At 47.3% G+C, this 27,909-nt stretch overlaps 2 protein-coding genes across 4 annotated transcripts; one reads left to right on the top strand and one right to left on the bottom strand.

Moving 5' to 3' along the window:
* Window positions 1–1,259: 1,259 nt before the first annotated feature.
* Window positions 1,260–11,293, bottom strand: CD3G (CD3g molecule). Of its 2 annotated transcripts, none has more exons than XM_036258701.1 (7): window positions 11,168–11,293; window positions 5,733–5,756; window positions 4,599–4,817; window positions 3,858–3,989; window positions 3,072–3,115; window positions 2,611–2,692; window positions 1,260–2,064 (listed from the first exon to the last, which is right to left on the bottom strand). In XM_036258701.1, the coding sequence occupies exons 1-6, from the start codon at window positions 11,220–11,222 to the stop codon at window positions 2,627–2,629; spliced, it is 540 nt and encodes a 179-aa protein (XP_036114594.1). In that variant the 5' UTR covers window positions 11,223–11,293; the 3' UTR covers window positions 1,260–2,064; window positions 2,611–2,626. The 2 variants fall into 2 exon arrangements, with proteins under 2 accessions (XP_036114594.1, XP_036114593.1); XM_036258700.1 differs by having other exon boundaries at window positions 1,261–2,038.
* A 5,290-nt stretch (window positions 11,294–16,583) lies between these two features.
* On the top strand, window positions 16,584–19,747 carry CD3D (CD3d molecule). Of its 2 annotated transcripts, XM_036258901.1 has the most exons (5): window positions 16,584–16,761; window positions 18,257–18,469; window positions 18,928–19,059; window positions 19,333–19,376; window positions 19,570–19,747. In XM_036258901.1, exons 1-5 carry the CDS (start codon window positions 16,707–16,709, stop codon window positions 19,633–19,635), a joined length of 510 nt encoding a protein of 169 aa, XP_036114794.1. In that variant the 5' UTR covers window positions 16,584–16,706; the 3' UTR covers window positions 19,636–19,747. The 2 variants fall into 2 exon arrangements, with proteins under 2 accessions (XP_036114794.1, XP_036114793.1); XM_036258900.1 differs by lacking the exons at window positions 18,928–19,059; window positions 19,333–19,376; window positions 19,570–19,747 and having other exon boundaries at window positions 18,257–18,921.
* Window positions 19,748–27,909: the final 8,162 nt, after the last annotated feature.

Raw genomic sequence — 27,909 nt, 5'->3', positions numbered from 1 at the left:
CTTGCCCTGCTAAACTCTTGAGTAACCCCTGTCCTATATAAGCAACCCTCCCCCTGAGCTCGGGGCTGCAGTTCTCCTCTGTGTAGGTTGGCTGCAGTCCCTGCACAGGTAATAAAGCTCCTAATATTCAAAATTACTTGATAGTGAGGATGACTCTCCTAGGTTACAACAGTTCCATTTTTATGTTTCCTGTCTCTTTGTTGAAGCTCTAAATTCTTCTACTCCTCCCCTATGTTTATTGAGCATCCTTATCACCAGTGTTTTGAACTCTGCATCTGGTAGTTTTGTTTTGTCCTTTCATTTGGGACATGCTTTTTTGTCTCCTCATTTTAGCTGCCTCCCTGTATTTGTTTCTATGTATTAGGTAGAGCTGTTATGTCTCCTAGTTTTGGTAGAGTGGCCTAACATGGTAGGTGTCCTTTGGGACCTGGTGGTGCAGCCTCCCTGTTCACCTGAGCTGGGCATTCCAAGTGTGCCCCCACCACTGCGTGGGCTGCATGCACCCTCCTATTGTAGTTGAGCCTTAATTGTTGTTGGGATGTCAATCAGGGGGATTTACACCCAGGTCGATCATCTGTGAGGACTGACCGGCTGTGTGGATTGGTTACTGCCAGGACTGGCCACACCCACCATGGAGGATCTGCGGTGTAGGGGCTGACCCCATGGTGCAGAACTCACTGCAGCAGGGCGCAGGTGCCCACCAAGTCCACACCTTGAGCGTGTCGCTTGTGCAGGTGTCTGACTAGTGCTTCAGCATCGTCTGAAGCTGTGCACTAGGTGCGCTGCCCCAAGGTCAGCAGCTGCCGTGAGCTTCCAGGGGCGCCTGGCATGAGTTTCGAAGCCATCTGCAGATGGCTGCTACTTGTGCTGGGCTTGGAGGTGCCCGGGAGAGGCCACGCTCTGAACCAGGCTGACTGCTGCTAGTACCAGGCCTGGGGCTGCTTAGCTGCGGTGCGGGGTACACTGAGGCCAGATGCCGTTTGAGACACGCCATTTGTATGGAAAAGCCACTGGGAAGGGACTGGGCGAGTCTGATAGCTGGGTGGGGTGGGCTCAGAATCACCAGGGCAGGTTATAGCAAGTTATACCTCCATATCATTATTAAAAACATTTTTTTCTTTATTAATTTTTTTTAGATAGAGGAAGGGAGAGGGAGAGAGATAGAAACATCGATGAGAGAGAACATCAACTGGCAGCCTCCTGCACGCCCCCCACTGGGGATCGGGCCACAACCTGGGCACGTGCCCTGACCGGGAATGGAACCGGTGACTTCTGGGTGCAGGGTGGACGCTCAACCACTGAGCCACACCGGCCGGGCAATACAATTATTTTTTAAAATGACGTGTATACAATGTTAGTGATCGCAGCATTCATTGTAAGAGCAACGGATTGGAGCCAACTTAAATGTCCATCAGTAGAGGGCTGGTTAAGCAGGTTATAATGCATCTGTGCAACGTGGCTGCATCGAAAAGAGGCTTGTTTATACGCTGGTATAAAACATTCTCAGGTGTTCTTAGGAAAAAAGGGCAAGATGTATAGTGCGGTACTATGTGTGAAGAAAGGAGAACGGAGAAAATGTGTACTTAAGAATTTGCTTACGTGTGCTTAGAATACCTCTGATATAGAATACATTATAGATCTTATAGAGATATATTAAAAACTTGTATATTGTTTGCCTATGAAGAGGGCAACTGGGAGGCTGCAGATGGACGCAGAGGGAGACATTTAACTGCATGTTTGACTCACGGGAATTATGATTGATACAAAAAGTAAATTAAAGATGAAAACTTAAAAATTTGTGTTCAAATAGAGGAGGCTATTGACCTTTTCATTTTTCTTTTACAGCAAAATCGCTTCCTAGTAGGTGGTACTCCTGAAACACCGTACATAGTTTCACTTTACTTTTATTTTAACCTGAAAAAAACCCCAGATTCGCTCGGATGGGTTTTCTTCTCCATTTGTCACCCGTCGGAGCTCCGGGGCCAGTTTTCGAGCTGAACGTCTGTGCGGGGAGCGCTCCAAGTGTATCGCTTTGTTTCTGAGAAGTGATAGGAGGGAGAATACCTGGATTAAACACAAAGTTACAACTGGTTCAGAAAACCAGATAATGCTTGTGCCCTGTTTTCCTGATGGAAACTTCTGATGGACTGATTGACTGAAAAGTTAACATAGATCAATGGTTCTCAACGAAGGGACATTTGCTGTATGTGGAGATATTTTTGGTTGTCCAAATGGGGGTACTGCGGACATCTGGTGAATAGAGGCCAGAGAGGCTGCTAAAAACCCTACAGTGCACCGGACAGTACCCCCACCACAAAGAATTCTCTAGAGCAAATGTTAATAGTGTGGATGTTGAGAAACCTTCATATAGAAATAAGATTACTATTCAGCTTTCTTGTTCTGAGAGGATTTAAAGGTACATACAGCTTTCATATTTTCTTAGGCCAAGAAAATTAGCACTGGCCCCCGTTTTTCAAAATGGGCCCCCACAACCACCCCCACCGCACCTGATCTTTATAGCCGTTTGGGAAAAGGAGATCGACGTGGCAGCACTCAGGAGAGCAGGTGACGGCAAAGGCACTGTCTCAGAATCAGTGTTGAAGGACATACCTGCTGAGTCCTGAGCTCAATTTTTCTTCAGTTGGTTTCCTTGGAGGTGGCTGTATTGGTCATCTTCTCGATCCTTGAGGGGCTAAAAAGGACAGCAGAATCATAAGAGTTTCCTCTTATCCTTCATGAATTAATTGAATGCATATTTATTGAGTGCTTTTTATGTGCAAGGCTTTGAAGTGGGTGATTTGTGGTCCTGGGGGCAAAAAGATGGAAGTTCTGTGTATACTTTCCCCCTCAGATGTTCTTTGATTTTTTTTTCACCAGATCCTGACTTCAGTCTCTCTCAACCCTTCTTATTTCATCCGTTCTACCCAAAGAGATAACTATGCCCTCATCCGGTATGTCCTACGCAGTTTCTTACCTATAGAGTATCTTCCAAAAAACTCTCCCCCGCCCCCATTCCAAAATTCTAAACCACCACTAATTGTAGCAATGTCCGCCGTTCCTCATCCCCTTACCTGGTAGAGCTGGTCATTGGACAACAGGTTCTGCTTGTCTGAAGCTGGACAAAAGATAAACAACACACACACACAAAGTAGAATGGATAATACATTGGGTTATATTCACACGATGGAATACTAAATAACAATAGGAATTAGTGAAATGCACCTATGTACAAGAATATGAATGGATATCACAAGCATATTGTTGGGTAAAAGAAGTCACTCACAAGAGTACTTACTGAGTCCATTTACGTAAGGCACAAAAACAGGCAACTTCAATCAATGTAAGTGCTCACTTTTAGGGACAGGGAGAGTCTCGAAGTGACCACTAGGGGGACTTCTGAGGTGTTGGTGATATTCTTGCTTCAACTGGGTGCTGGATTAATGGGTATGCTTGCTTTATTAAAAATTTTTTTGAGCTGTATGCTTGTGATTCATGCACCTTTCTGGATGTAGGTTTTACTTCAATAAAGAGTTTTATAAGCCCTGGCCGGTTTGGCTCAGCGGTCGAAGCGTCGGCCCGCGGACCAGAGAGTCCCGGGTTTGGTTCCCGCTAGGAGCACGTACCAAAAAAAAAAAATAAAATAAAAAGAGTTGTATAAAAACACAGAGGGAGTTGGATCTTGAGACAGAGAAGTACTCCGTGAAAACGCCCTGCCTGTCCCTTCTGACCACAGAGAGGGCCTTACCAGCCACGCTCACTAGCAGCTTGTACCAGCGCAGTCGCTTGGGACTATTTCGGTTGGAAGAGAGCTGAGGGTCCCAGCTGGCTTCACATCTCATCTAAGAACATCCTTTTACCTCTCGACTGGCGAACTGCATCCTGTCCAGCAATGACGTACACCCCAACGGCCAGGAAGAAAATGCTGATGATTTCGGCGAAGACAAAGCCAGACACGGTGGGAGCGTTCAGCTCAATGCAGTTCTGACACACTGTCGGGAAAAGGGGGTGGGGCGGGGGGGCAAGTCTACTTCAGGGTGTGAAAGTTGTTTTTCTGGGTCCTTTTCTCCTGCCTACCAGCAATGACACCTTCGTCTAGCTAGGGCAACAGCCTGCTCCCTCTGAGTTGTAGGGCGAGGGAATTGCCTGGGGAGATCCTTGGCCTAAGAACACGACGCTTCTTGATGTTCCTCTCTCCCCCAGGAACCCTGGGGAACCCCAAGAAGCCTTATTCCTGGACCTATGCGACACAAGAAAGACCAGGCCGCTTCTCCGTGCTCAGTTGCTTTTCTGCATCTCACCTTGAGCCCTCCCATCTCCCCTACCCACCCGAAGTCAGTTTATAGAAACTGCTGACTGGGCCAATCCAGGGGCCCACACAAAGGTAAACCAGGCTTTTGGGACGGCTCTGCTTTACCAAGAAGCTGGAAGAGCTGTCTTGTGAGAGGAAAGGAAAGACACGCTGAGATGAAGGGAACTGGCTGCCTGGCACCCCTTTGATCACTGTCTAGCATCGATTTTCACACTCATTCTGGACAGCACATCGCCGACAGCAAGCCCCGCTCACTTTCACAGCAAGCAAACCCAAAGCGATCACATACGTCTGTAATACACTTGGAGCGGCTTTGAAGTTCTGTTGAGATAGCGGCACCAATACGTCCCTCGAGGGTCCTTCAAGCTACTTCCCAGGTTCCATGTACCTTCATTTGCAGTTACTTCCTTCCCATCTTTAAACCATGTCAGACCGTCACCTTTCAAGTTACAAGTCAGGAGTACTGACCCATCTTCTTGATTATCATCCAGTGTTACCGACTGTTGTTCTGAAAAGGGAAAAGCCAGGGTCTAGTCAGGATCTAACCTCTGAAATTCTTTCTACCCCAGGGTATCGGAAGACCTTTACGGCAGTGCTTCTCAAACCTTAATGTTTGAACGTAAATGTTAATTAATGCTTTAAAAATAAATTACATGGGAATCTAATTAGTACTTCTGGGGAAGGGCTGAGATTCTACATTTCTGTTTTCTTTTTCTAAAATATGTTTTATTGATTTTTTATGGAGAGAGGAAAGGAGAGAGAGACACACAGCAGCGTGAGAGAGAAACATCAATCAGCTGCCCCCTGCACGCCCCCTACTGGGGATCAAGCCTGCAACCTGGGCATGTGCCCTGACCAGGAATCAAACCTCTCGGTCCATGGGATGACACTCAATTCACTGAGCCACACTGGCTGGGCAGAATCTACGTTTCCAACATGCTCCCAGCTAATGGCAATGCTGTTGGTTCATGAGTAACATTTTTTTTTTAAAGTTTTTTTCTTTATTGCTTTTTTAGAGAGAGAGGAAGGGAGAGGGAGAGAGAGAGAGAAACATGGATGAGAGAGAACATTGATTGGCTGCCTCCTGCACGCCCCCTACTGTGGATCAGACCCACAACCTGGGCATGTGCCCTGACTGGGAATTGAACCGGTGACCTCTGGGTGCATGGGTCAGTGCTCAACCACTGAGCCACACCGGCCGGGCTCATGGGTAACATTTTGAGTAGTGCCTAGCTACTAAGGTCCTGTTTCTCCTTCAAGAATCAGACAATTAACTGCTGGTCATGACTGGCCACTGAGTTGGCTGACAATGGAGAGGTTTGATATTTATCTTGCATCATCTTATCCAGAACTACTGTTGTAGGAAGCCATCTTTCTATGAATTTCCCCAGAGTTTGAGCAGAGAAAGAAGCCATTTCCCTACCTTGTTCCACCTGGGCAGTGGTACCTGTAGGGACAGAAGAGAGACAGAGGATCAGCCGGGCGTGGAGTTAGGCAGATGCCCCGGGGCATCATTTACGTGGGCATCGGAGGCCAAGACGAGGAGAGATGCTCATCCACAGGAGCAGCAGCATCTATACCTACATCTCTGGATTGTTAACCTAAGTCACCAGATTGAATTCAGGGTGTCGTGTGACGATGAGTTTGTCTGCTCTCTGTCATGAGCTCCCGGGAGGGAGTTTCTCAACCCTCGGAATTTCAAGAGTGCCTTTGCTCTTCTTGGTGGGCCGTTGGAGCCTAGGTGAGTTTATACTAACGAGATGATTCAGGATGGGGCTGGTGAAGACCAACCACGTGACTAAGAATTGGGACTTCGAGCTCTGGGGGGAGGAGCACTGGAGATTGAGTTTAGTCACATGGCCAATGATTCAGTTAATCATGCCTGTGTAATGAAGCTCCAATAAAAACTCAGTAGAGTGCCCAGCTGCTGTGGCTCAGTGGCTGAGCATCGACCCCTGCACCAAAAGGTCGCCAGTTTGATTCCCGGTCAGGGCACATGCCCAGGTTGTGGGCCCGATCCCCAGTGGGGGGCATGTAGGAGGCGGCCAATCAATGTCCTCTCTTATTGATGTTTCTATCTCTCTCTCCCTCTCCCTTCCTCTCTCTCTAAATCAATAAGGAAAAAAAAAGTTGAAAAGCAAACTTGGGCCCTGGCCAGTTTGGCTCAGCGGTTAGAGCGTCGGCCTGTGGTCCAGAGAGACCCGGGTTCGGTTCCCGCTAAGGGCATGTACCTCGGTTGCAGTTTGTCCCCGGCCCTGGTTGGTCGTGTGGGTGGCAGCCACTCAATGTGTCCCTTTCACGTCGATGTTTCTCTCTCTTTCACTCTCTTCCTCTCTCTCCCTCCCATTCCGTCTGAACAAAAAATGGAGGAATGTCCTCGGGTGAGGATAAAAAAAAAAAAGCAAACTCAGTGGAGCTTCCTGGCTGTGACCACACCAGTGTCCAGGAAGGTGATGCGTCCTGGTTCCATGGGGACAGGCACAGAACTGTGTTCAGGGGCCTCCCACACCCCATGCGGTGTGTCTCTTCATTTGGCTAGTCCTGATTTTACTCTTTATAACAAAACTGCAGTAGTAAGTCTAGTGCTTTTCTGAGTTCTGTGAGTTGTTCTAGCAAATCAGCAGACCCCGAGGGGGTCGTGGGAACCCTCCAGATCTGTATCCTGTTCATTAGAAGTGGGTGTTCTGGAGACCCCTGAACTCATGCCTGGCATTTAAAGTGAAGGCAGTCTTACTGGCGACCGTGCCCTTAACCTCTGGGGTCTGCTGCTAACTCTCAGCGTTAGAATTGCGCTGCAGTATAAGTAAGGGCATGACCTTCGCAGTCTGGAACATGCTGCCTCTTTATTTTATTTATTTATTTCCTTTATTGATTTTTAGAGAGAGAGGAAGGGAGAAGGAGAGAGAGAGGAACATTGATGATAGAACATCAATTGGCCTCCTGCATGCCCTCCACTGGGGATCTGGCCCACAACCTGGGCATGTACCTTGACTGGGAATCGAACTGGCGACCCCTTGGAGCAGGGTCAATGCTCAACCACTGAGCCACACCAGCCGGGCCACCTGCCACTTTAGCAGCTGAAGCCCCGGCAAGGAGTGAGGAGTGTGCACCGGTTCAAACCTTTTCGAGCTGAGTTACTTTGGAGATTTTCAGGTCCAACGATTCATGTCTTGTAGAAACCCAGACTGTCCCACGGGAATTAGCGATTCAACAGATCTCAAACCTGTCTCCAAACCCAGAGCAGCAGGGCTGTGTGGTAGGACTCCCACGAGAACGAGCCCTGGACTCCAGCCCCGTTGGGTTTGATTCGAACGTCTCCTGGGCACTGGTGTGTTCCCGACGCGACTACGCAGTGGGAAAGGAGGGGCTGGTGACAGGAGGAACCGCTTGCTGCTTCCAAAGAGCTCACAGTGAGGTGGACAAAACAAGCAGGCGTGTCGTGAATGGAGTAGAACGTAAATGATCATTTGGTACTTCTACGAATACCTGTGAAAGAGGGTACACGCGATTGCTTTTGCCCCAAGGTGAGTGACAGGGAAAGTTAACAGAGAGGAACTCACCAGGCAGAGAAAGTTATTCTGGGTAAAAAAAAAAAAATAGGTAAGCAAAGACACAGACTTTGAAAAGACAAGAGAGATAGTCGTATGCCTAGAGGGAGACATAGGACATGAGTCAAGTATGACGAAAACAGTTGGAAGGTGTCAACTGTCTTAGAACGTCACTCAAGGCTGAACTCTTTTTTTTTTTTTTTTAATCATCACCCAAGGACATTTTTCCATTTTTGTTCAGATAGAGTGGGAGGGAGAGAGAGAGAGAGAAACATCGACGTGAAAGGGACACATCGAGTGGCTGCCACCCGCACGACCAACCAGGGCCGGGGACAAACTGCAACCGAGGTACGTGCCCTTAGCGGGAACCGAACCCGGGTCTCTCTGGACCGCAGGCCGACGCTCTAACCGCTGAGCCAAACTAGCCAGGGCTCAAGGCTGAACTCTTTATGAACAGTCCCCAGCACAGTGCTTGGAACACAACAGGAGCTTGATATTTGTCGAAGAGATGCATAGATAAACAAGTGAGAAAAAAAAATTTAAAAAGCAAGACAAACACTTAAGCAGATTTCTCACTTGCTCTTCTCCACAACCACCTACTCACTAGAGGAGGGACAAACAGGTCCCTCGTTTTAATTCAGGCTCCATAGGAAAGAGGGTCCAACTGATTGCTGACACCTTTTTATTTTGCTTCTCTGAATCCTGCTTCCTTTTGGGACTTGCGAACTCATGTAGCCAAATGACCTAGGTGGGCTGCCCGGAGGGAGCAGGCATCGGCCAGGTTCACGCAGCTCATTGGTGGCTGAGCTCAGGTTTCTATCTGCATTGCCTGGGCTGTCTTCCTGCACTCCCCTCGGAAGCAGTGCTAAGCTCTCTCTGTCCCCTCAGCCCTCCCCTCAGCCACCACCCAGCTCCGCTTCAGCAGGTGGCGTAGCCTCCCTTAGTTTGTTGAGAACACAGATGCTGTAAGCGCCCTTCCTCCTGCAGCTTTTTCATGCACAAGCCTATGTTCTAGCCTCCGAGAGGGCGAGGTTGCCTTCCCCTCGACCCGCTCTCGACTCTATCCTTTTAACATCGACTCCAGAACCCCACTCCATTCACTGCCTTCTCCTTTGTAGCCTAGAAATGGGCTCAAATTTATTTCACAGGCAAAACTTTCTTCTTAGACACTGCTCCCCCCCCCCCCCCAGTCACCACGCAAACTCTTCTTCCTTCTCGTCCAAACTTCTTTAAAAAATAGTCCTCAGTGGCCCAGGCCAGTTTGGCTCAGCAGTTAGAGCGTTGGCCTGCGGTCCGGAGAGACCCGGGTTCGGTTCCCGCTAAGGGCACGTACTTCGGTTGCAGTTTGTCCCCGGCCCTGGTTGGTTGTGCGGGTGGCAGCCACTCGATGTGTCTCTTTCGCATCGATGTTTCTCTCTCTCTCTCTCTTTCTCTCTCTCCCTCCCACTCTTTCTGAATATAAATGCAAATATATCCTCAGGTGAGGATAAAAAAAAAAAAGTCCCCAGTGGCTTCTCTTTATCATCTGCCCCTCCCCCTTTCACTCATGTCCATTTGGCTTCGATTCACTCCAAGGAAACTGCTCTAAACCACCCGTGACTTTAATTTGCCAAATCCCACGAACTTCAACTGATACCTATATTCGTACATGAGTGGGTGGCTCTTGAACATTTCACGCTCTCAGCGGATTTCTCCGTTTGGAAGCTCTCCACGTCGTTGGTTTCCATCGAATTGGAATCATTTATTATTCCAGCTCTTTGATCCTCCCCTTAGCTCCTTCCAGAGATTTCCCCTCCAACTATCCCTTCAAGGTTGGTGACCTCGCAGTTCCATCCTCAGCCCCTCTTCCTCATCTCTGACATAGTGCTGGTGTGATTTCAGCCCCTCTCATGGAGTTAGCTCCCTCCCCTGTGTGAAGAGCCATCGAGCCCAGACTCTAAGCACTGGCCCAGTTCACCCACTTGCTGTTGGACATTTACAACTGAGTATTCCCGCAGGCGTCTTTTTTTTTTTTTTATCGTATCTTACACTCAATCTGACAACACTGAAAATCATTTCTCTAATTTGTTTATGAGTTCTTTAGGGCAGCAAGTTTTTTCTAAAGCTCTTTTAATTGATTTTTTTTTTTTTTTTGAGAGAGAGACAGAGAGAGAGAGAATCATCAATCAATTGCCTCTGGCATGCACCCTGACCAGGGATCGAATCCCCCAACCTGGGTATGTGCCCTGACTGGGAATCTAACCCACCACCTTTTGGTGTACAGGACGGTTTTCTTTCTTTCTTTTTTTTTTTTTAATCCTCACCCGAGGGCATTTTTCCATTTTTTGTCCAGATAGAGTGGGAGGGAGAGAGAGGAAGAGAGAGAGAGAGAAACATCGATGTGAAAGGGACACATCGAGTGGCTGCCACCCACACGACCAACCAGGACCGGGGACACACTGCAACCGAGGTACGTGCCCTTAGCGGGAACCGAACCCGGGTCTCTCCGGACCTCAGGCCGACGCTCCAACCGCTGAGCCAAACCGGCCAGGGCTACAGGACAGTTTTCCAACCAACTGAGTCACACCGGCCAGGGCAGTGCAGGTGTTAATTTATCTTTACATCTTCCTAGCCTGTTACATAACAGGAGCTCACCCGTAGTTGCTGACCAGTTGATGGACGGACCAACTGGGTGAATGCTTCAGGGTCTACTCCTAACCACAGCTCGGAGTTAAAAGCACATGTCTTTTCTTTCAGGTTCCTGGCCTGTGCCCTTTTGGGCTACATTCAAACCTAAGATGGTGGCGTCCTGGTTCTCTCTGGAGCCAGCTAAGTTCTCTGATTTGACTTCTCAGGAGACGGAGGGCCCCATCTCTCTCCTGGGACACCGTTTCCCTCTAACAGGGAGTAGCAAGAAGCTTCGTTTCTGCTCCGCTGTCTCTGAGCTCTCAGGTGACAGCCGAGGCAGACGCAAGGTCAGGGGTCCCAATATTCTTTTTTTTTTTTTTATCCTCACCCGAGGATATTTTTCCATTTTTTGTACAGATAGAGCAGAGGGAGAGAGAGGAAGGGAGAGAGAGAGAGAAACATCGATGTGAAAGGGACACATCGAGTGGCTGCCACCCGCACGACCAACCAGGGCCGGGGACAAACTGCAACCGAGGTACGTGCCCTTAGCGGGAACCGAACCCGGGTCTCTCTGGACCGCAGGCCGACGCTCTAACCGCTGAGCCAAACTGGCCAGGGCGAGGGGTCCCAATATTCTTGACCCCTGGTGGTGTCTTCCCTCGAGTCTTTCTTCAGGCGGCCAGACCCCCTCGTGGGCCCTTACCTTGGAGAAGAGAGAGAGCCAGGATGAGGCCAGCCAGATGCTTCCCCTGCTCCATGTCAGCTTCTGTCCTTCTCTTGCCGAAGCGACGAGCGGCCTCGATCAGCCAGGCGCCTGCGCAGTAGCTAGCTTGGCTCCACCCAGCATCCTTCGGGTTGGGGCCCCTGCTAGAGGCAAGAACCCAGAGCCTCCACCCTCGGCTTCCCGTGTGGGCAGCTGGAGCCTCAGCAGGGCTGCAGGTGCAAAAGTCTTTGGCTTTTCCGTTGAGGAGGGAAGGGTGGGAGGAGGTGAGGAGAGAGAGAGAACTGGATTCCCATCTCCGAGACTCTGGCTCACATGCAGAATAGCCTTGGGTGCGGGGAGTCAACGGCCTGGGTTAACCCCTTTTCTCACGAGAGAGGTAAAGGTCTCTGACACCATCCATCGCCGGCATCTCAGCCAGTTATGGCTTGTTCCTGGGTGTTGCTAGAACTGATGATTTAGGTGGGCTGGGGCTCTGACAAGAAAGCCACCTCAGTCCAGGTCCTCACTCCGGAAGTTTTTTTGTTTTTTAAAGTGATGCTCTGGACGTGTTTTTTTTTTTTTCTCCTTTATTGACTTTAGAGAGAGAGGAAGGAAGAAGAAGGAGAGAGAGAAACATCCATGTGAGAGAACGTCGATTGGCCGCCTCCTGCACGTCCCCACTGGGGACTGGGCCCACAACCTGGGCATGTGCCCTGACCAAGAATCGAAATGGCAACCTCTTGGTGCAGGGTCGACGCTCAGCCACGGACCACACTGGCCGGGCTCAGGAAGTTTTTAGTATCTTTTTGAGATGATATGATCAAAGGAGTGCGTGCCTGGAAGGAGACAGGGAGGACAATTCTGACAAGCAGGCCATGCACTGCCAAGAACCAGGACCTGAGTTGAGTTTCCAAGATCTCAGGGCCTTATCTCCTCCTGCCGGTCAGTCAGCGAGTCAATAAAAATGGACGGAACTCTTGTCATGTGCCAGGCACAAGCCAGGTGCCGGAAACACAGAATCAAGTGAGACATACCTGATCTCTGCCCTCAGATAAATTACAGTCCAACAATGTCAGTGTAGAGAGTTTCTGGTCCCCATAGGCCACAGGGAGAAAAAGTGCATTGTCTCCTGGGAAGGCTCAACTTTGCCTGCGAGTCAATCATATTGTCATTAATAACGATTTCTATTGAGCACATACGATGTGTCAAGCATCATGCACACATTTTGTTCAAATTTTTATTAAGAATGAAGAATACATCAGAGCACAACAACAGCAGATTAAAGGAAACAGAAAACTGAATCAATGATTTAGCAGGTAAATCCAGCCGGTGTGGCTCAGTGGATTGAGTGTTGTTGTTCTATGCACCAAGAGGTCATTGGTTTGATTCCCAGACAGGGCACATGCCTGGGTTGCGGGCTAGATTCCCAGTAGGGGGTATCCAAGAGGCAGCCTATCAATATTTCTTATGGATGTTTCTCTCGCTTAAAAAAACAATAGAAACATATTTAAAACAATTTTTTTAAATCCTCACTGGAGGACATTTTTGCATTCATCTTCAGATAGAGTGGGAGGGAGAGAGGGAGCGAGAGAGGGAGAGAAACATTGATGTGAGAGAGACACATTGAGTGGTTGCCATCCACATGACTTCCATCAGTGCCGGGGACAAACTGCAACCAAGGTACGTGCCCTTAGTGGGAACTGAACCCGGGACTCTCTGGTCTGTGGGCCAACACTCTAACTGCTGAGCCATACCGGTCAGGGCTAAAATTTTTTTTTAAAGATAGCAGAAAACACCAGATCAGAACAGCAAAAAGAAAAAAGTAATTTAAAAAATGAAGATAGCCCAGATGGTGTGGCTCAGTGGATTGAGCATTGCCCCATGGACTGAGAGGTCACGGTTTGATTCCCGGTCAGGGCACATGCCTGGGGTTTCAGGCTCGATCCCCAGTGAGGGGCATGCAGGAGGCAACCGATTAATGTTTTTCTCTCACATAGCTGTTTCTCTCTCTCTCTCCCTTCCTCTCTCTCTAGAAAATCAATAAAAACATATTTAAAAAAATCAAGATAGTTTAAGGGACCTCTGGGACAACATAAAGAGTAACAACATTCACATCGTGGGGGTCCAGAAGGAAAAGAGAAAGAGCAAGGGATTGAAAATCTATTTAGAGAAATAATGATGAAAAACTTCCCGAACCTGGTGAAGGAAACAGACACACAAGTCCAGGAAGCACAGAGTCCCAAACAAGATGAACCCCAAGAGGCCCACGCCAAGACACATCATCATCAAAATGCCAAAGGTTAAAGACAAAGAGAGAATCTTAAAAGCAGCAAGAGAAAAGCAGCTAGTTACCTACAAGGGAGCTCCCATAGGACTGTCAGCTGATTTGTCAGCAGAAACTACCCCGCAGGGCTATTACTTAGAATCAAAGGCCAGATAAAGAACTTCCTCACGCTATGCAGACTCCACTGACCCTGGAGCCACCGGTGCCCAGCCATGGTGAACCCCACGGTGTTCTTCAACTTTGCTGTCAACGGCGAGCCCTTGGGCTGTGTCTCCTTTGAGCAGTTTGCAGATGAAGTTCCAAAGACGGCAGAAAACTTTTGTGCTCTGAGTACTGGGAAGAAAGGATTTGGTTACAAAGACTCCTGCTTTCACAAAAGTATTCTGGGAATTATGTGGCCTGGAGGTGACATCACACGCCATCATGGCACAGGCAGCAAGTCCGTCTGCGGGGAGAAATTTGATGATGAGAATTGCATCCTGAAGCAAGCACACGGGTCCTGGCCTCTCGTCCATGGCAAATACTGGACCCAACACAGACGGCTCCCAGTTTTTCGCCTGCACTGCCAAGCCTGAGTGGTTGGGTGGCAAGCAGGTGGTCTTTGGACGGGTGAAAGATGCCATGGATATGGTGACAGCTATGGGCACTTTGGGTCCAGGAATGGCAAGACCAGCAAGAAGATCACCGTTGCTGACTGTGGACAACTCTAATGACTCGGAATTGTGTTTTATCTTAACTCCCAGACCATTCCTTCTGTGGCTCAGGAGAGCACCCCTTCACCCAATCTGCTTGGAATATTCTAAAATCTTTGTGTTCTTGCCGCAGTTCATTGGGTTCTATATTTTCCTTACCTCTTCCAAATCTAGCTGGATTGCAGAGTTAAGTTTATGATGATGAAATAAAAACTAAACAGCAGCAGCAACAACAACAATAAGAAAAGAACTTCCCAGACAAGAAAAAGCTGAAGGTCTTGACCACCACCAAACCAATATTACAAGAAATGTTAAAGGATTTTCTATAAAAAGAAGAAAAAAATGAATAAGGGAATATTGCAAAGAAAAAAAATATCTCACTAACAGAGGCAAACACATAATAAAATCAATGAATCAACCAACACTAGAGCAGTACAAAGATTAAAAGGCAAAAGAAGGAAGCCCATGTGTAATCACAACAGTACATTGAGGGATACACACAAACATGCAGAAGAAAAAATAATGATAGAAACATAGAAGTGGATGGGGCGAGTAAATACAGTGATTTTAGAACGTGTTTGAAGTTAAGTGCCCATCAACTTAAAATAGACTTTGCTATAAACATTGTGTATGAAGCACATGGGAACCACACACCAAAAATCTACAAGAGATATGCAAGACATAACGAGAAAGGGATCCAAACACAACACTCCAGGAAGTCGTCAACATACAAGAGATGAAAGCAAGAGAATAAGAAAGAAATAGAGAAGAATGGCAAAAACGATCAGAAAGCAATAAAATGGCAATAACTACATACCATAAAAAAGAATAAAATCTTACTAGTTACAGCAACATGGATGGATCTAGAGGGTACTGTGCTGGTGAAATGAGTCAGACAGAGAAGGACAAGTGCCATATGATTTCGCTGATATGTAGAATCTAAAAAGCAGATTGAACAGCCCTGGCCAGTGTAGCTCAGGTGGTTGGAGCATTGTCCCTGGCACTGGAAGGCTGCAGGTTCAATTCCTGGTCAGGGCACATACCTAGGTTGCCGGTCCGATCCCTGGTTGGAGTGCGTACGGGAGACAACCGATCAATATATTTCTCTGATGTTGATATTTCTCTCTCTCTTTCTCCCTTCTCCCCCCTCTAAAATCAATAAAAAATAAAAATAAAAAAATAGTCCTGACCATTTTGGCTTAGCATCTTGAGCTTAGCCCTTGGACTGAAGGGTTGCAGGTTCAATCCTTGGCCCCAATGTGTCTCTCACATCAATGTTTCTCTCTCTCTCTCTCTCTTTCCCCACCTCTCTCCCTTCTATCTGAAAAAAAATATCCTCGAGTGAGGACTAACAAAAAATAAAAGTAAACAAAACAATGAAAAGCAGAATAAACAAACAAAACAGAAACAAACTCATAGACACAGAGCAAACTAATGATTGCCAGATGGGAGGGGGGTTGGGAGCTGGACAAAAGAGGTACAGGCATGAAGAAGTACAAATTGGCTGCCCAGCCAGTGTGGCTCAGTGGTTGAGCGTCAACCCAAGAGGTCACCGGTTCGATTCCTGGTCAGGGCATATGCCCAGGTTGTGGGCCCGATCCCCAGTGGGGGGCATACAGGAGGCAGCCAATCGATGTTCTCTCTCATCGATGTTTCTAACTCTCCCTCTCCCTCTAAAGAAAATCAATAAAGAAAAAAAAAAGTACAAATTGGCAGTTACAAAATAGTCATGGATGTAAAGTCCCGCATAGGGAATAGTCAATAATATTGTAATTACTATATATGGTGTCAGGTGGGTGTAAGACTTAGGTATAGGGTATAGGGATCACTTTGTAAATTATATAAACGTCTAGCTACTATTCTGCATACCTGAAGCTAATATCAAAGGTCAATTATAATTTAAAAATTAAATAAAAGTAGGGAAAACCCCCCGAGTCTTATCACGATACTGAAGGAATTAGACTCTGAAATCCCAGGACTGGGCGGGCCCAGTGGCTAGACAGTATTGGAGCTAGAATTCAGATCGCTGGTGGGGCCCGGGGGGCCTCCAAGCCCAACCCCCCAGTGGTAAGAACTACTTAGTTTGTGGTTCCAAACAGCTCAAAGAAGACTGTGGCCAGGGTCCCAGGAAAAACCAGGCGTGGGAGGAACTTCGCTGGTAGGGGACGGGGCTCCCAGCTTTTCTCGTGTTGAGAGGTGGCAGTTTTCAGGAGGTGAATAAATGTAGTTTCCTTGTGCACTGGAACTTGTTTCTCATCAGTGACTCAGGAAAGGACCGTCCTAAATCTCCTTGTACTTCACCGAAGTCCCGGTACCTTTCCCTTGGTCTCTGCTCTCTCTTCCACTCCACCTACATTTCACTTTGTACTTTGCACCTGCTGCTTCTTCCGGCACCAGAAGCCTCCCTAACTTGCCATCTTCGGTGGCAGAGAGGCAGGAGTCTTCGAGGGCCTCCCCCGCCCTTGACTTTTTCTGGTGTTTGCGTCGGTGGGGGGAGGGTGGCTCTCACCCTGCCTGATCGCTCTGAGACCCGGTCTATCGGCTTCGTGGGTTCTGGTGGAGGATGGAGCGCGGCAGGTTTCTGGCTGGCCTGATGCTGGCTGCCCTTCTCGCCCACGGTAAGGCTTCTCCGCTGGGTGGGAGCGTCTTGGAGGAGAGGCTTGAGAGGGACAGTACCACCTGCAGCACGGTCCGCTTGAAAGTGCTCCTCAGTGCTGGCTTTAACGCAGCAGCAGGGTTACTAAGGAGGGCGGGGTTGGGATGCAGTGCCGGGTCTGGGAAACAGGCCCTTGGCTTTGACCTACTTCAGTTGAGGGTTCACTTTGGCCTTGAGTGTCTCTCTGAAGGCCCCAGACCAGAGATCTGTAGGAAATGTTGGTGTGTGTGTGTGCCTGAGACTCAGGCTGATAATGGGGACTCTGTTCCTCTAGGGTAGATAGGCTCCGGGATCCAGGACTCTTGGTCATTAGGCCATCACTGTGTCACCTGGAGCCGTGCCCCAACACTCGGGGAGAAAAGCTAACTTTAGATTGAGCAGGAGGGAGGACAGATTTGGGGTAGGAGAATGACCAACTCACCTCTGTTTGCCTGGTTTAAAAACGGATAGGCTTGTGTCCCAGGACCCCCCCTCCCCTTCCCCGGTCCCAGGCAAACTGGGATGAATGGTTCCACAAGGAGTCAGCTGCTTTGGGACATGCAGCGTTGTCATTGGAAACAGATCCCCAAGGAGGACACGAGTGTGGGACATGAAGCCCCTGGTGCCTTGTCTCCCTGAGTATACACGTGTGTGCTCCTGCCCTGCTTTTACACCCAAATTTGTAACTGAGTATATAGCTCAGGGAGAACGTGGATTCCACTTCTCCCTGGGGTTGGAGATGCAGACCCCAGGGCCTCTGTGGACTGTGGAGATGCTCTCGGTCACAGCAACTCACTGGTCTAGAACGGTGCTGTGCATGCCTCCAGCCCGTAACCTCCCCACGAGACTTGTGTGGAGTCCCCAAGATAGGTTTGATAAAATGTCCTATCTGTCCTCCTCCCCTGTAAGCAAGGGTAGAACAACAAAAAATCTTTCTGTGGATTTGCCCTGGGTTCCCTTCTGGCCCACTGGGCTGAAGATGCGTACCAACTTCTCATATCTGTAACCGTCATTGGCCCCAGGAGTTCATTTCCTTGGTAGTTGTTGGGGTGAGGCAAAGGGGGAAGAAGTGGGGGGAGTTGAATGGGACTGTTGTAGGTGGCTGGGAAGTAGAATCAGTTTTCCTAGAGGAAACATGTGGACGTCTGCAAGCCAGGAGCAGGTGCCTTTCCATACCTCTTGGGTGCTCTACCTCTGATCAGTGGTCTGGACTCGTCCCCGGGGAGGATCAACCCCTTTCTATGCTTCCGCTTTTACTCCTTGCTCATGAGGGCCTCTGCTTGGACTGCATCCTTGTGTCTTTCCTGACCCCTGAAGTTCATGGGCAGCCTCCTTTCTCTGGTGACGTCTCTCTCGCTAGAAGCCACAAACTGTCCTGGACTTGGAAGTGGCCCTTCTTCAGTGTGAGCATCAGCAGAGCAAGGGGTCTGGGGCAGACCAAAGAGGTGGCTGCCACTGTGGGGTCGTTTTCCCCGTAGGGAGCCCCGTACAGATCCTTGTAGAAGAACCTGAGGACAAGGTGATTTTGAGTTGCAACGTCAGCGTCACACGGCTGTGGGGAACGGAGGGGGAACCTCTCCTGAACAACAAAAATCTGGACTTGGGCAAACGCGTCCTGGACCCTCGGGGACAGTACACGTGTGGGTTCTTTAACGAGAGCATCACAAACAGCATGCAAATATATTACCGAAGTAGGTGCCTCCCGAGCCTTTGGGTTGGGGTGCATGGGGCCTCTGGGTGTGAGAACTTTCCCCCTGTGGGTGCTGTGGTGGACCCGTCTGTTCTCTCAACAAACCAGGCTCAGTCTTACAGGGGCCTGAGCCAGGTTTCGGGCCTCAGGACTGGAGAGAGCTTAGCTGATGGAGAAGAAGCGGGAGGGGCCTTGCGAGCCAAGCAGCTCGGGCTTTGCTGGGAGAATGGTTTGGCCTTTGCCCTGTCTGACTTCCTGCAAAGCTGAGGCTACTTCTTGGCTCTCCTCGGGGTGTGTTGGATGAAGAATAGAGGTGGACAGAGCGAGGCCACCGGCAGGCCTTCCTCCAAGGACCGGAAGTTCAGGTCTTGACCTGAGAGATCCTGGGGCTGGTCTCGGAGGCAGGGGCGCCTTCCTGGCCTGGAGGTGCTGCCCGCTCCCCTTGTCCCCTCCCCGCAGTGTGCCAGAACTGTGTGCAGCTGGACCCGGCCGCCCTGGCCGGCATCGTCATCATCGACGTCTTCGCCACTCTGCTCCTGGCTTTGGGAGTCTACTGCTTCGCTGGACACGAGACGGGAAGGCCCCCTAGGGGTACGTGGAGGGGACAGAGCACGCGTGTGTGCTGAGCGTGGGTGTGAGTGTGTACGTGGTCAGGAATGGGGCTGGAGTGGTTGGGACTCATCTGGGGATCACTCTTGCAATCCCATGAGGATTTTCACAGCTGGTTATCGAAAGGACTTGGGTGCCCATATTGCGCATGCAGACTTCCGAGGGCGCGGCCAGCTTCGGCCCCCCGCGGTGTGCACGGGGTCTCCTGTCTCGTCCTTCTGTGCCCTTCATGACTCTCTTCCCTGGTTCTTCTAGCTTCTGACACTCAAGCCCTGCTGAAGAATGAGCAGCTGTATCAGGTGAGCCCCGAGGAGAAGGAGATGAGGGTAGGGAGTGAGCGAGGGTGGAAAAGCGGACACTGGGTGCTCCGTGCGTGTATGAAGGGTTCTGGCGGGGAATCCACGGGGTGGGGTCGGAAAGGTCAGGCATAAGCCCTCAGGGGCCTACGGGGTCCTCCTCAGGACAGTCCTGACCCTGCCGCTTCTCTCCCAGCCCCTTAGAGACCGGAATGACGCCCAGTACAGTCATCTTGGTGCGAACTGGGCTCGGAACAAGTGACCTGGGACAGAGCTGGTAGGAGCACCGGCCACCGCCTCCACCTCCTCCCCTGGCTCGGTGGTGGGACGTCTTCCTCCCCTCTGCAGGCCTCCGGGCTTCCCGAGGCTCCTGGGCAGGCAGAGGGCTGCCGCGGTGTTCTTCCTTTCTGGCTCCCTTCCTCTGCCCAGCGGCCAGGGTGACGGGCAGCTTCTCAGCACCCCCGCCCGCTGGTGCTTCTGGCCTGGGGGCTCCCAGGTGCAGGTCTGCCCTCCCCCCGCTTGTCGCCTCCAGTCAGCCCCCGCACAGCACTTCCTGAGCTCGGGCCCCTCACCGCCCTGAGGGCGAGTTCAGACCCCAGCCACACAGAGGTTTCCGGGACATCACGGGCGCAGGTGGCACAGACGTCGGGTTCCGCGGGCCTTCCTTCCCCTCGAGAGCTATGTGTGTGAGAAGGTTTGCCCTCTGCTCAGGGCCGGCCTCGGCGCTGTGACCCCTGTGAAGCCAGGATCCTGAGAGGTGGCAGCCCAGGCCCCTTCCGCACCATGTCTTCCTCCCTCACACCCGCCCCACCCCGACCGCCTGCCTGTGTGCCCCGGAACCCCTCTCCAGGAAAACCCGTCTTTCCTCTCCGCTCGCCTCAACCCTGGAGCTCGAGACCGGGCGGGGCTTGAGGATGCTGTCCGCAGACGCCCTCTGGGTTCGGGAACCCAAGGGGCTTATTCACAACATGGACACCTGGGCCCTCTCCAGGCGTGTAGTGCCCGGGTCATTCTGAAACAGCCCCACTTCAAAGAGTCTCTGGTTTGGGGGGCAACGGAGGTCACTTAGTCTCTTGTAGCCTTTAGGCCCTTTCCTGTCTCCCGGAGGTGGGAACTCCCTCCCGTCTCAGTCATTTCATGAACGCTAGGACAGTCTAATGAGAGTGGGCACCTTCTAGACCAGGGTTCCCCAAAAAGAAAATTAACAATCACATAGCCAGAGATCTGAATGATATGTCTACTATCTTTTTTTTCTTTTTTTATCCTCACCTGAGGACATTTTTGCATATATTTTCAGATAGAGCAGGAGGGAGAGAGAGGAAAGACGGAGACATTGGATGTGAGAGAGACACATCAAGTAGTTGCCACCCACATGACCCCAACCGGGGTCGGAGACACACTGCAACCGAGGTGCGTGCCCTTAGCGGGAACCCAACCCAGGACTCTCTGGTCCACGGGCCGATGCTCTAACCGCTGAGCCAAACCGGCCAGGGCTGTGTCTACTCTCTTTTCAAGATGTGCACAGACCCACATGCTGGTGGAAGGAACGAACTTCCAGTTTACAGCACATGCTACATTCATGGTTAGGATGGACTCGCTGTAGGTTTCTGCCGGTGTGGCCCTGACCCTGATCCCGTGCCACCTCGGCCGCCCTTCCACGGCTGACCTCACACCGATGCCTGTGCCTTGGCTCCTCGTATGCTGTGACCCCCGACATCCCTCTCCAGTTCTCAACACTGGCTGCACGCTGCGATTTCCTGCGGAGCTCTACAAGTACCGGCGTCTGGGCCATTCCACCCCCGAGGTTCTATCGCCGTTGGTCACAGGCATTAGGACCAAAGGGGATTTTCACGGGAAGCCCAGGCTGAGACACACTGCCCTCCACCTGAGCACTTCCAGAACCTCGCGTCCCTTTGGCTCGTTGTGTGTGTACCCCTGGAAAAAGCAGGCGACCGGAGTTAAACTGACCCAAATAAACCGCTCCTACTTAAAGTTTGAAGTGTGGTGAGTTCTGGCATATACACACTTGGGGACCGTCGCCACCCTGGGGATAATGTCACCAGCCTGAGCAGTCTCCTGGGATCCTCTGCAGGGAGCCCCGCCCCCTCCTCTCCTTACCCCGCCCTCCAGGTGGCTGTTGGTCTGCTTCCTGTTATTACAGACTTGTTTTCAGTTTTCTGCAGTTTACTTAAGTGAAATAATGTAGCACGCACTCTTTTTCAGTTGGACTTTTCACCCTGGGAATGATGATTTGAGATTCGCCCAGCTTGCGGTGTCGGTTGCTGGTTCAGTTCTTTCTTTCTTTTTAACATTTTTTTCTTTATTGATTTTAGACAGAGAGGAAGGGAGAGGGAGAGAGATCTAGAAACATCCATGAGAGAAAACACTGACCGGCCCCCCTCCTGCACGCCCCCCACTGGGGATCGGGCCCACAACCTGGGCATGTGCCCTGACTGGGAATTGAACCAGCGACCTCTTGGTGCAGGGTCAACGCTCAACCACTGAGCCACACCGGCCAGGCTGCTGGTTCATTTCTTGTCCAATTGTTCAGTACGTTCCCTTGTGCGGATACACCCGAGGGTTTGTCTGTTCACCTGGTGTTAGGCTTTTGGGTAGTTTCCTGGTCTGAGCCATTACAAATAAAGCTGAGAACACTTATGCACATGTCATTGTGTGGACACAGGGTTATTTCTACCAGATAAATACTCAGAGGGGAATGACTGGGATACAACCTTTAAAGAAAGTGGTTCAGCTGTTCTAGTGTCTTTGTGCTCCCATGTGAATTGGCTTCTCAAATTCTTACCACAAAATGCCTGCTGAGATTTTGATGAGGGTTACATCAAATTTATAGGCCAATTTGGGGAGAATTGACATGTGATGTTGAGTCTTCCGATCCATGAACATGTCTTTCATCAGATTAATCCTTACAGTATTTTATATATTTTTGATGTTATTGTATATGGTATTTTTAAAATGTCAATTTCCAATTTCCAATTGTTTATTGGTATATATGGAAATACCGTTGCTTTCTGTATATTGATCTTATACCCTGAATACTTCTTAAACTCAATTACTAATTCTAGTAGCTTCTTGTTCTTGAAGATCCCACTAGATATTCTATATAGATGATTATGTTGTTTGTGAATAAAGACAGTTCAATTTTTCCATTTCCAATGTGTATGTGCTTTATTTCAGTTTCTTGGCTTATTGCCCTGGCTACAACGTTGAATAAAAGTGGGGAGAAGACCTTCTTGCCCTGTTAGTGATCTTAGAGGGAAAAACACTGTCTTCATCATTAAGTATGATGTTGGCTGTAGGTTTTTCTTAGATGCTCTTTAACAAGGTGAGGACATGCCCTTCGTTTTCTTGTTCGTTGAGCATTTTTAGCAAAAATAGTTGTAGAGTATTGTCAAGTGCTTCTTTTGCATCCATTGAGATGTTTATGTGTTTGCACTCTTCTTTAAGTAAAATCATATGCTTACGTCGTCATTTATTATTACATGGTAAATTACATCAGTGGTGTGGTCTATTAAACCAACCCTGCATTCCTGAAAGAAACTGTACTTGGTCATTGTAATAGTTCTTTTCATGCATTATCAGATTAAATTGGCTAACATGTGAAAAAAGTTTGCATTTATTCATAAGGAATTGGTTTTCAGTTTTCTTTTCTTGTAATGTTTTTGTCTGGTTTTGTATCAGGGTATATTAGTCAGCTTTATCCATAGAAACAGAACTAATAGAGTATCTATCTATCTATCTATCTATCTATCATCTATCTATCTATCTCTCTCTCTCTCTCTCTATCTATCTATCTCTCTATTTCTCTATCTCTCTATCATCTATCTATATTTATTTATTTTAAGGAGTTGGCTCATGCAGTTGTGAAGGCTGGCAAGTCCAAACTCTGTAGGTGGACCAGTAGGCTGGAGACCTAGGGAAGAGCTGATGTAGCAGTTTGAGTCCAAAGGTAGTCCAGAGACAGTTCCTTTGTCCTCGAGGACCTCAGTCTGATTTTTCTTAAGGCCTTCAACTGTTCAGATGAAGCTCACCCACATTTTGGAGAGTCATTCAATTAAAAAAATTTTTTTTCTTTTTTTAAACAAGAATAAAACTTTATTTTATTTTTTTATTAATTAATTAATTAATTTTTGTTATAGATATTTCTCCTTTTCCCCCCACTGATTCCCCCTTCCACTCCCTCCCCACCCTGTCCCCAGCTTTGTTGTCCAAGTCCATTGTTCATGCATACATGCATATAAGTTCTGTGGTTTATCTCTCCCCCATTACCCCCTCTCCTGGGGATTGTCAGCCTGTACCCCACTTCCACATCTCTGGGACTACCCCATTCCTCAAACTGTTATGTTCATTATATTCCACAAATAAGTGAGATCATATGCTACTTGTCTTTCTCTGCTTGGCTTGTTTCGCTTAGGATAATACGTTCCAGGTCCCGCCATGTCTTCTCAAAGGATAAGAGATCTTTCTTTCTTACAGCTGCATAGTGCTCCATTAGTATATGTACCACAGCTTTTTTATCCATTTGTCTACTGATGGACATTTGGGCTGTTTCCAGATCTTAGCTATTGTAAATAGTGCTGCTATGAACATGGGGGTACATATATTCTTTCTGATTGGTGTTTCAGGCTTCTTAGAGTATATTCCTAGAAGTGGGATCACTGGGTCAAATGGCAGTCCAATTTTTAATTTTTTGAGGTAACACCATATTGTTTTCCATAGTGGCTGCACCAGTCTGCATTCCCACCAGCAGTGTACTAGAGTCCCCTTTTCTCCACACCCTCGCCAGCACTTGTTGTTTGATGATTTGTTGATGGTGGCCATTCTGACAGATGTGAGGTGATACCTCATTGTTGTTCTAATTTGCCTTTCTCTGATGATTAGTGATGTTGAGCATTTCTTCATGTCTCTTAGCCATTTGTATGTTCTGTTTGGAGAGGTGTCTATTTAGTTCCTCTGCCGATTTTTTAATTGGATTCTTTGTCTTCCTTTTGTTGAGTTGTATGAGCGCTCTCTGTATATTGGAAATTAACCCCTTATCTGATGTATCATTGGCAATGATGCTCTCCCATACAGTGGGTAGCCTTTCCGTTTTGATGATTGTATCTTTCGCTGTGCAGAAGCTTTTGAGTTTGATGTAGTCCCATGTGTTCATTTTCTCCTTCGTTTCTGTTGCCTTAGGTGATGTATCAGTGAAAATTCTGCTGCGTATGATGTCTGAATTTTGATGCCTATAGTTTCTTCTAGGATTTTTATAGATTCATGAGCCACATTTAAGCCTTTTATCCTTTTTGAGTTTATTCTTGTGTATGGTGTACGTTGATGGTCTAGTTTAACATTTTTGCATGGAGCTGTCCAATTTTTCCCAACACCATTTATTAAAGAGGCTGTCCTTATTTCACTGTATGCTCTTGCCACCTTTGTCAAATATTAATTGAGCATATTGCCTTGGGTCCATTTCTGGGTTCTCTGTTCTGTTCCACTGATCTTTATGCCTGTTCTTATGCCAGTACCAGGCTGTTTTGATTACAATGGCTTTGTAGTATAACCTGAAATCTGGTAATGTGATCCCTCTGGCTTTGTTCTTCTTTTTCAAGATGGCTGTGGCTATTTGAGGCCCTTTTTTGGTTCCATATGAACTTGTGAAGTATTTGTTCTAGTTCTGTGAAGTATGTCATTGATATTTTCATGGGGATTGCATTGAATCTATAGATTGCTTTGGGTAGTATGGACATTTTAATGATGTTAATTCTCCCAATCCATGAACAGGGTATGTGCTTCCACTTTTTTATATCTTCCTTTATTTCTTTTTTCAACGACCTGTAGTTTTCTGTGAATAGGTCCTTTATTTCATTGGTTAAGTTTATTCCTAGGTATCTTTTTTTTTTTTTTTTTTTTTTTTTTGCCACGATGGTAGATGGGATTGTTTTCTTAGTATCTCTTTCTGGGAGTTCATCATTGGTGTATAAGAATACCATTGATTTCTTGAGATTGATTTTGTATCCTGCTACTTTGCCAAATTCATTTATTAAGTCTAGTAGATTTTTGATGGAGTCTTTGGGGTTTTCTACATATAGTATCATGTCATCTGTGAAAAATGACAGTTTCACTTCCTCCTTTCCCATTTGGATCCCTTTTATTTTTTCTTCCTGTCTGATTGCTGTGGCTAAGACTTCCAGTACTATGTTAAATAAGAATGGTGAAAGTGGGCATCCCTGTCTTGTTCCTGTTCTTAAGGGAAATGCTTTTAGTTTTTGCCCATTGAGTATGATGTTGGCTGTAGGTCTTTCATATATGGCCTTTATTATGTTGAGATATGATCCCTCTATTCCCAGATTGCTGAGCGTTTTATCAGAAATGGGTACTGGATTTTGTTGAATGCTTTTTCAGCGTCTATTGATATAATCATATGATTTTTATATTTTATTTTGTTTATGTGGTGTATCACATTTATTAATTTGTGAATATTGTACCAGCCTTGCCCCACTGGGATGAATCTGACTTGGTCATGGTGAATACTTTTTTTGATGTATTGCTCGATTCGATTTGCTAGTATTTTGTTCAGGATTTTGGCATCTATGTTTATCAGGGACATTAGCCTGTATTTTTCTTTCTTTGTAGTGTCTTTTTCTGGTTTTGGAATTAGAATTATGCTGGTCTCATAAAACAAATTTGGAAGTCTTTCTTCTTGAATTTTTTGAAATAGTTTGAGGAGAATGGGTATTAGTTCTTCTTTGAATGTTCGGTAAAATTCCCCCATGAAGCAGTCCGGGCCTGGGCTTTTGTTTGCTGGGAGAGTCTTGATTACATCTTTAATTTCTTCTGTTTTTATTGGTCTGTTCAAGGTTTCTATCTCTTCCTGGTTCAGTTTTGGGACACTATGTGTTTCTAGAAATTTGTCCATTTCACTTGGATTATCGAATTTGTTGCTGTATAATTGTTCACAATATTTGTTAACAATCCTTTGTATTTCTGTGGGGTCATGTGTTACTTCTCTTTCACTTGATTTTGTGTATTTGGGTTCTCTTTTTGTTTCTTGGTGAGTCTAGCTAATGGTCCATCAATCTTGTTTATCTTTTCAAGGAACCAGCTCTTTGTGTTTGTTTCATTGATCCTTTGAATTGTTTTTTGGACTCCATGTCATTTATTTCTGCTCTGATCTTTACTATTTCCTTCCTTTTACTTGCTCTGGGGCTTTCTTTTTGTTTGCTTTCTAGTTCTTTAAGTTGTGAGGTTAGATAGTCTTTTAGGTATTTTTCTTGTTTCATGAGGGAGGGCTGTAGTGCTATGAACTTCCCTCTCAGAACTGCTTTTGCTGCATCCCATAGATTTTGTGTTGTTGTATGTTCATTTTCATTGGTTTCCAGGAAGTTTTTAATTTCTTTCTTGATCTCCATGGTAACCCATTCATTGTTCAATAACATGCTATTTAACCTCCATGTTTTCAAATGTCTTTGCATGTTCTTGTTGCAATTGATTTCTAGTTTCATGCCATTGTGATCTGAGAAGATGCTTGATATGATTTCAGTCTTCTTGAACTTGTAGAGACTTAGTTTGTGCCCTAACATGTGGTCTGTCTTTGAGAATGTCCCATGTGCACTTGAGAAGAATGTGAATTCTGTAGTTTTGGGGTGTAATTCTCTGTAGATATCTATTAAATCCATTTGATCTAGCGCTTTATTTAGAGTCTGTGTTTCCTTGTTAATTTTTTGTCTAGAAGATCTATCCAGTGATGTCAGCAGGGTATTGAAGTCCCCTGCTATGATTGTATTGCTGTTGATTTCTCCTTTGAGGTCCTCCAAAAGATTTTAAATATATGTTGGTGCTCCTATATTGGGTGCATATATGTTTACCAAGGTTATATCTTCCTGTTGGATAGATCCTTTCAATATTATGTAGTGGCCTTCTTTGTCTCTAGTTATGGCCTTCATTTTGAAATCTACTTCATCAGATATGAGTATTGCTACCCCAGCTTTTTTTTTTCCTTTCCATTTGCTTGAAAGATTTTTTTCCATCCCTTCACTTTCAACCTATGTGTCTTTTGTTGTGAGATGGGTCTCTTGTAAACAACATATATGTGAGTCATGTTTTCTTATCCAGTCAGCTACTCTGTGTCTTCTTATCGGAGCATTCAAACCATTCACATTTAAGGTGATAATTGATATGTACTTATTTATTGCCATTTTTTTAGTGTGGTTCTATTTTTTGTCCTATTTCTTCTACTAATTATAGCAGTCCTTTTAGCATATCTTGCAGTGCTGGTTTGGTGTTAATATATCCCCTTAGCCCTTTTTTTTTGTCTGAAAAGCTCTTTATTTGACTTTCTATTTTGAATGATAGCCTTGCTGGGTAGAGTAGTCTTGGATTCAGATCCTTGTTTTTCATGACCTTGATTACTTTATGCTATTCCCTTCTGGTCTGTAGTGTTTCTGTTGAGAAGTCAGCTGAGAGCCTTATGGGGTTTCCTTTGTAGGTAACTTGTAGCTTATCCCTTGCTGCCTTTAGGATTCTCTCTTTGTGT

This window comes from Molossus molossus, unplaced genomic scaffold, assembly GCF_014108415.1.
Source record: "Molossus molossus isolate mMolMol1 unplaced genomic scaffold, mMolMol1.p scaffold_m16_p_13, whole genome shotgun sequence".
NCBI lineage: Eukaryota > Metazoa > Chordata > Mammalia > Chiroptera > Molossidae > Molossus > Molossus molossus.
This window is presented reverse-complemented; position numbering and strand designations above follow the sequence as displayed.

What these genes read in the sequence shown, in the direction of transcription:
- CD3G (XM_036258701.1), bottom strand. Translation starts at nt 11,222, where the DNA reads ATGGAGCAGGGGAAGCATCTGGCTGGCCTCATCCTGGCTCTCTCTCTT. An exon ending in CACTGCCCAGGTGGAACAAG is followed by an intron (nt 4,818 to 5,732) that starts GTAGGGAAATGG and finishes TTCCCTTTTCAG; the next exon opens with AACAACAGTCGGTAACACTG. An exon ending in TGCAGTTCGCCAGTCGAGAG is followed by an intron (nt 3,116 to 3,857) that starts GTAAAAGGATGT and finishes TCTTTTGTCCAG; the next exon opens with CTTCAGACAAGCAGAACCTG.
- CD3D (XM_036258900.1), top strand. Translation starts at nt 16,707, where the DNA reads ATGGAGCGCGGCAGGTTTCTGGCTGGCCTGATGCTGGCTGCCCTTCTC. An exon ending in GGCTGCCCTTCTCGCCCACG is followed by an intron (nt 16,762 to 18,256) that starts GTAAGGCTTCTC and finishes TTTTCCCCGTAG; the next exon opens with GGAGCCCCGTACAGATCCTT.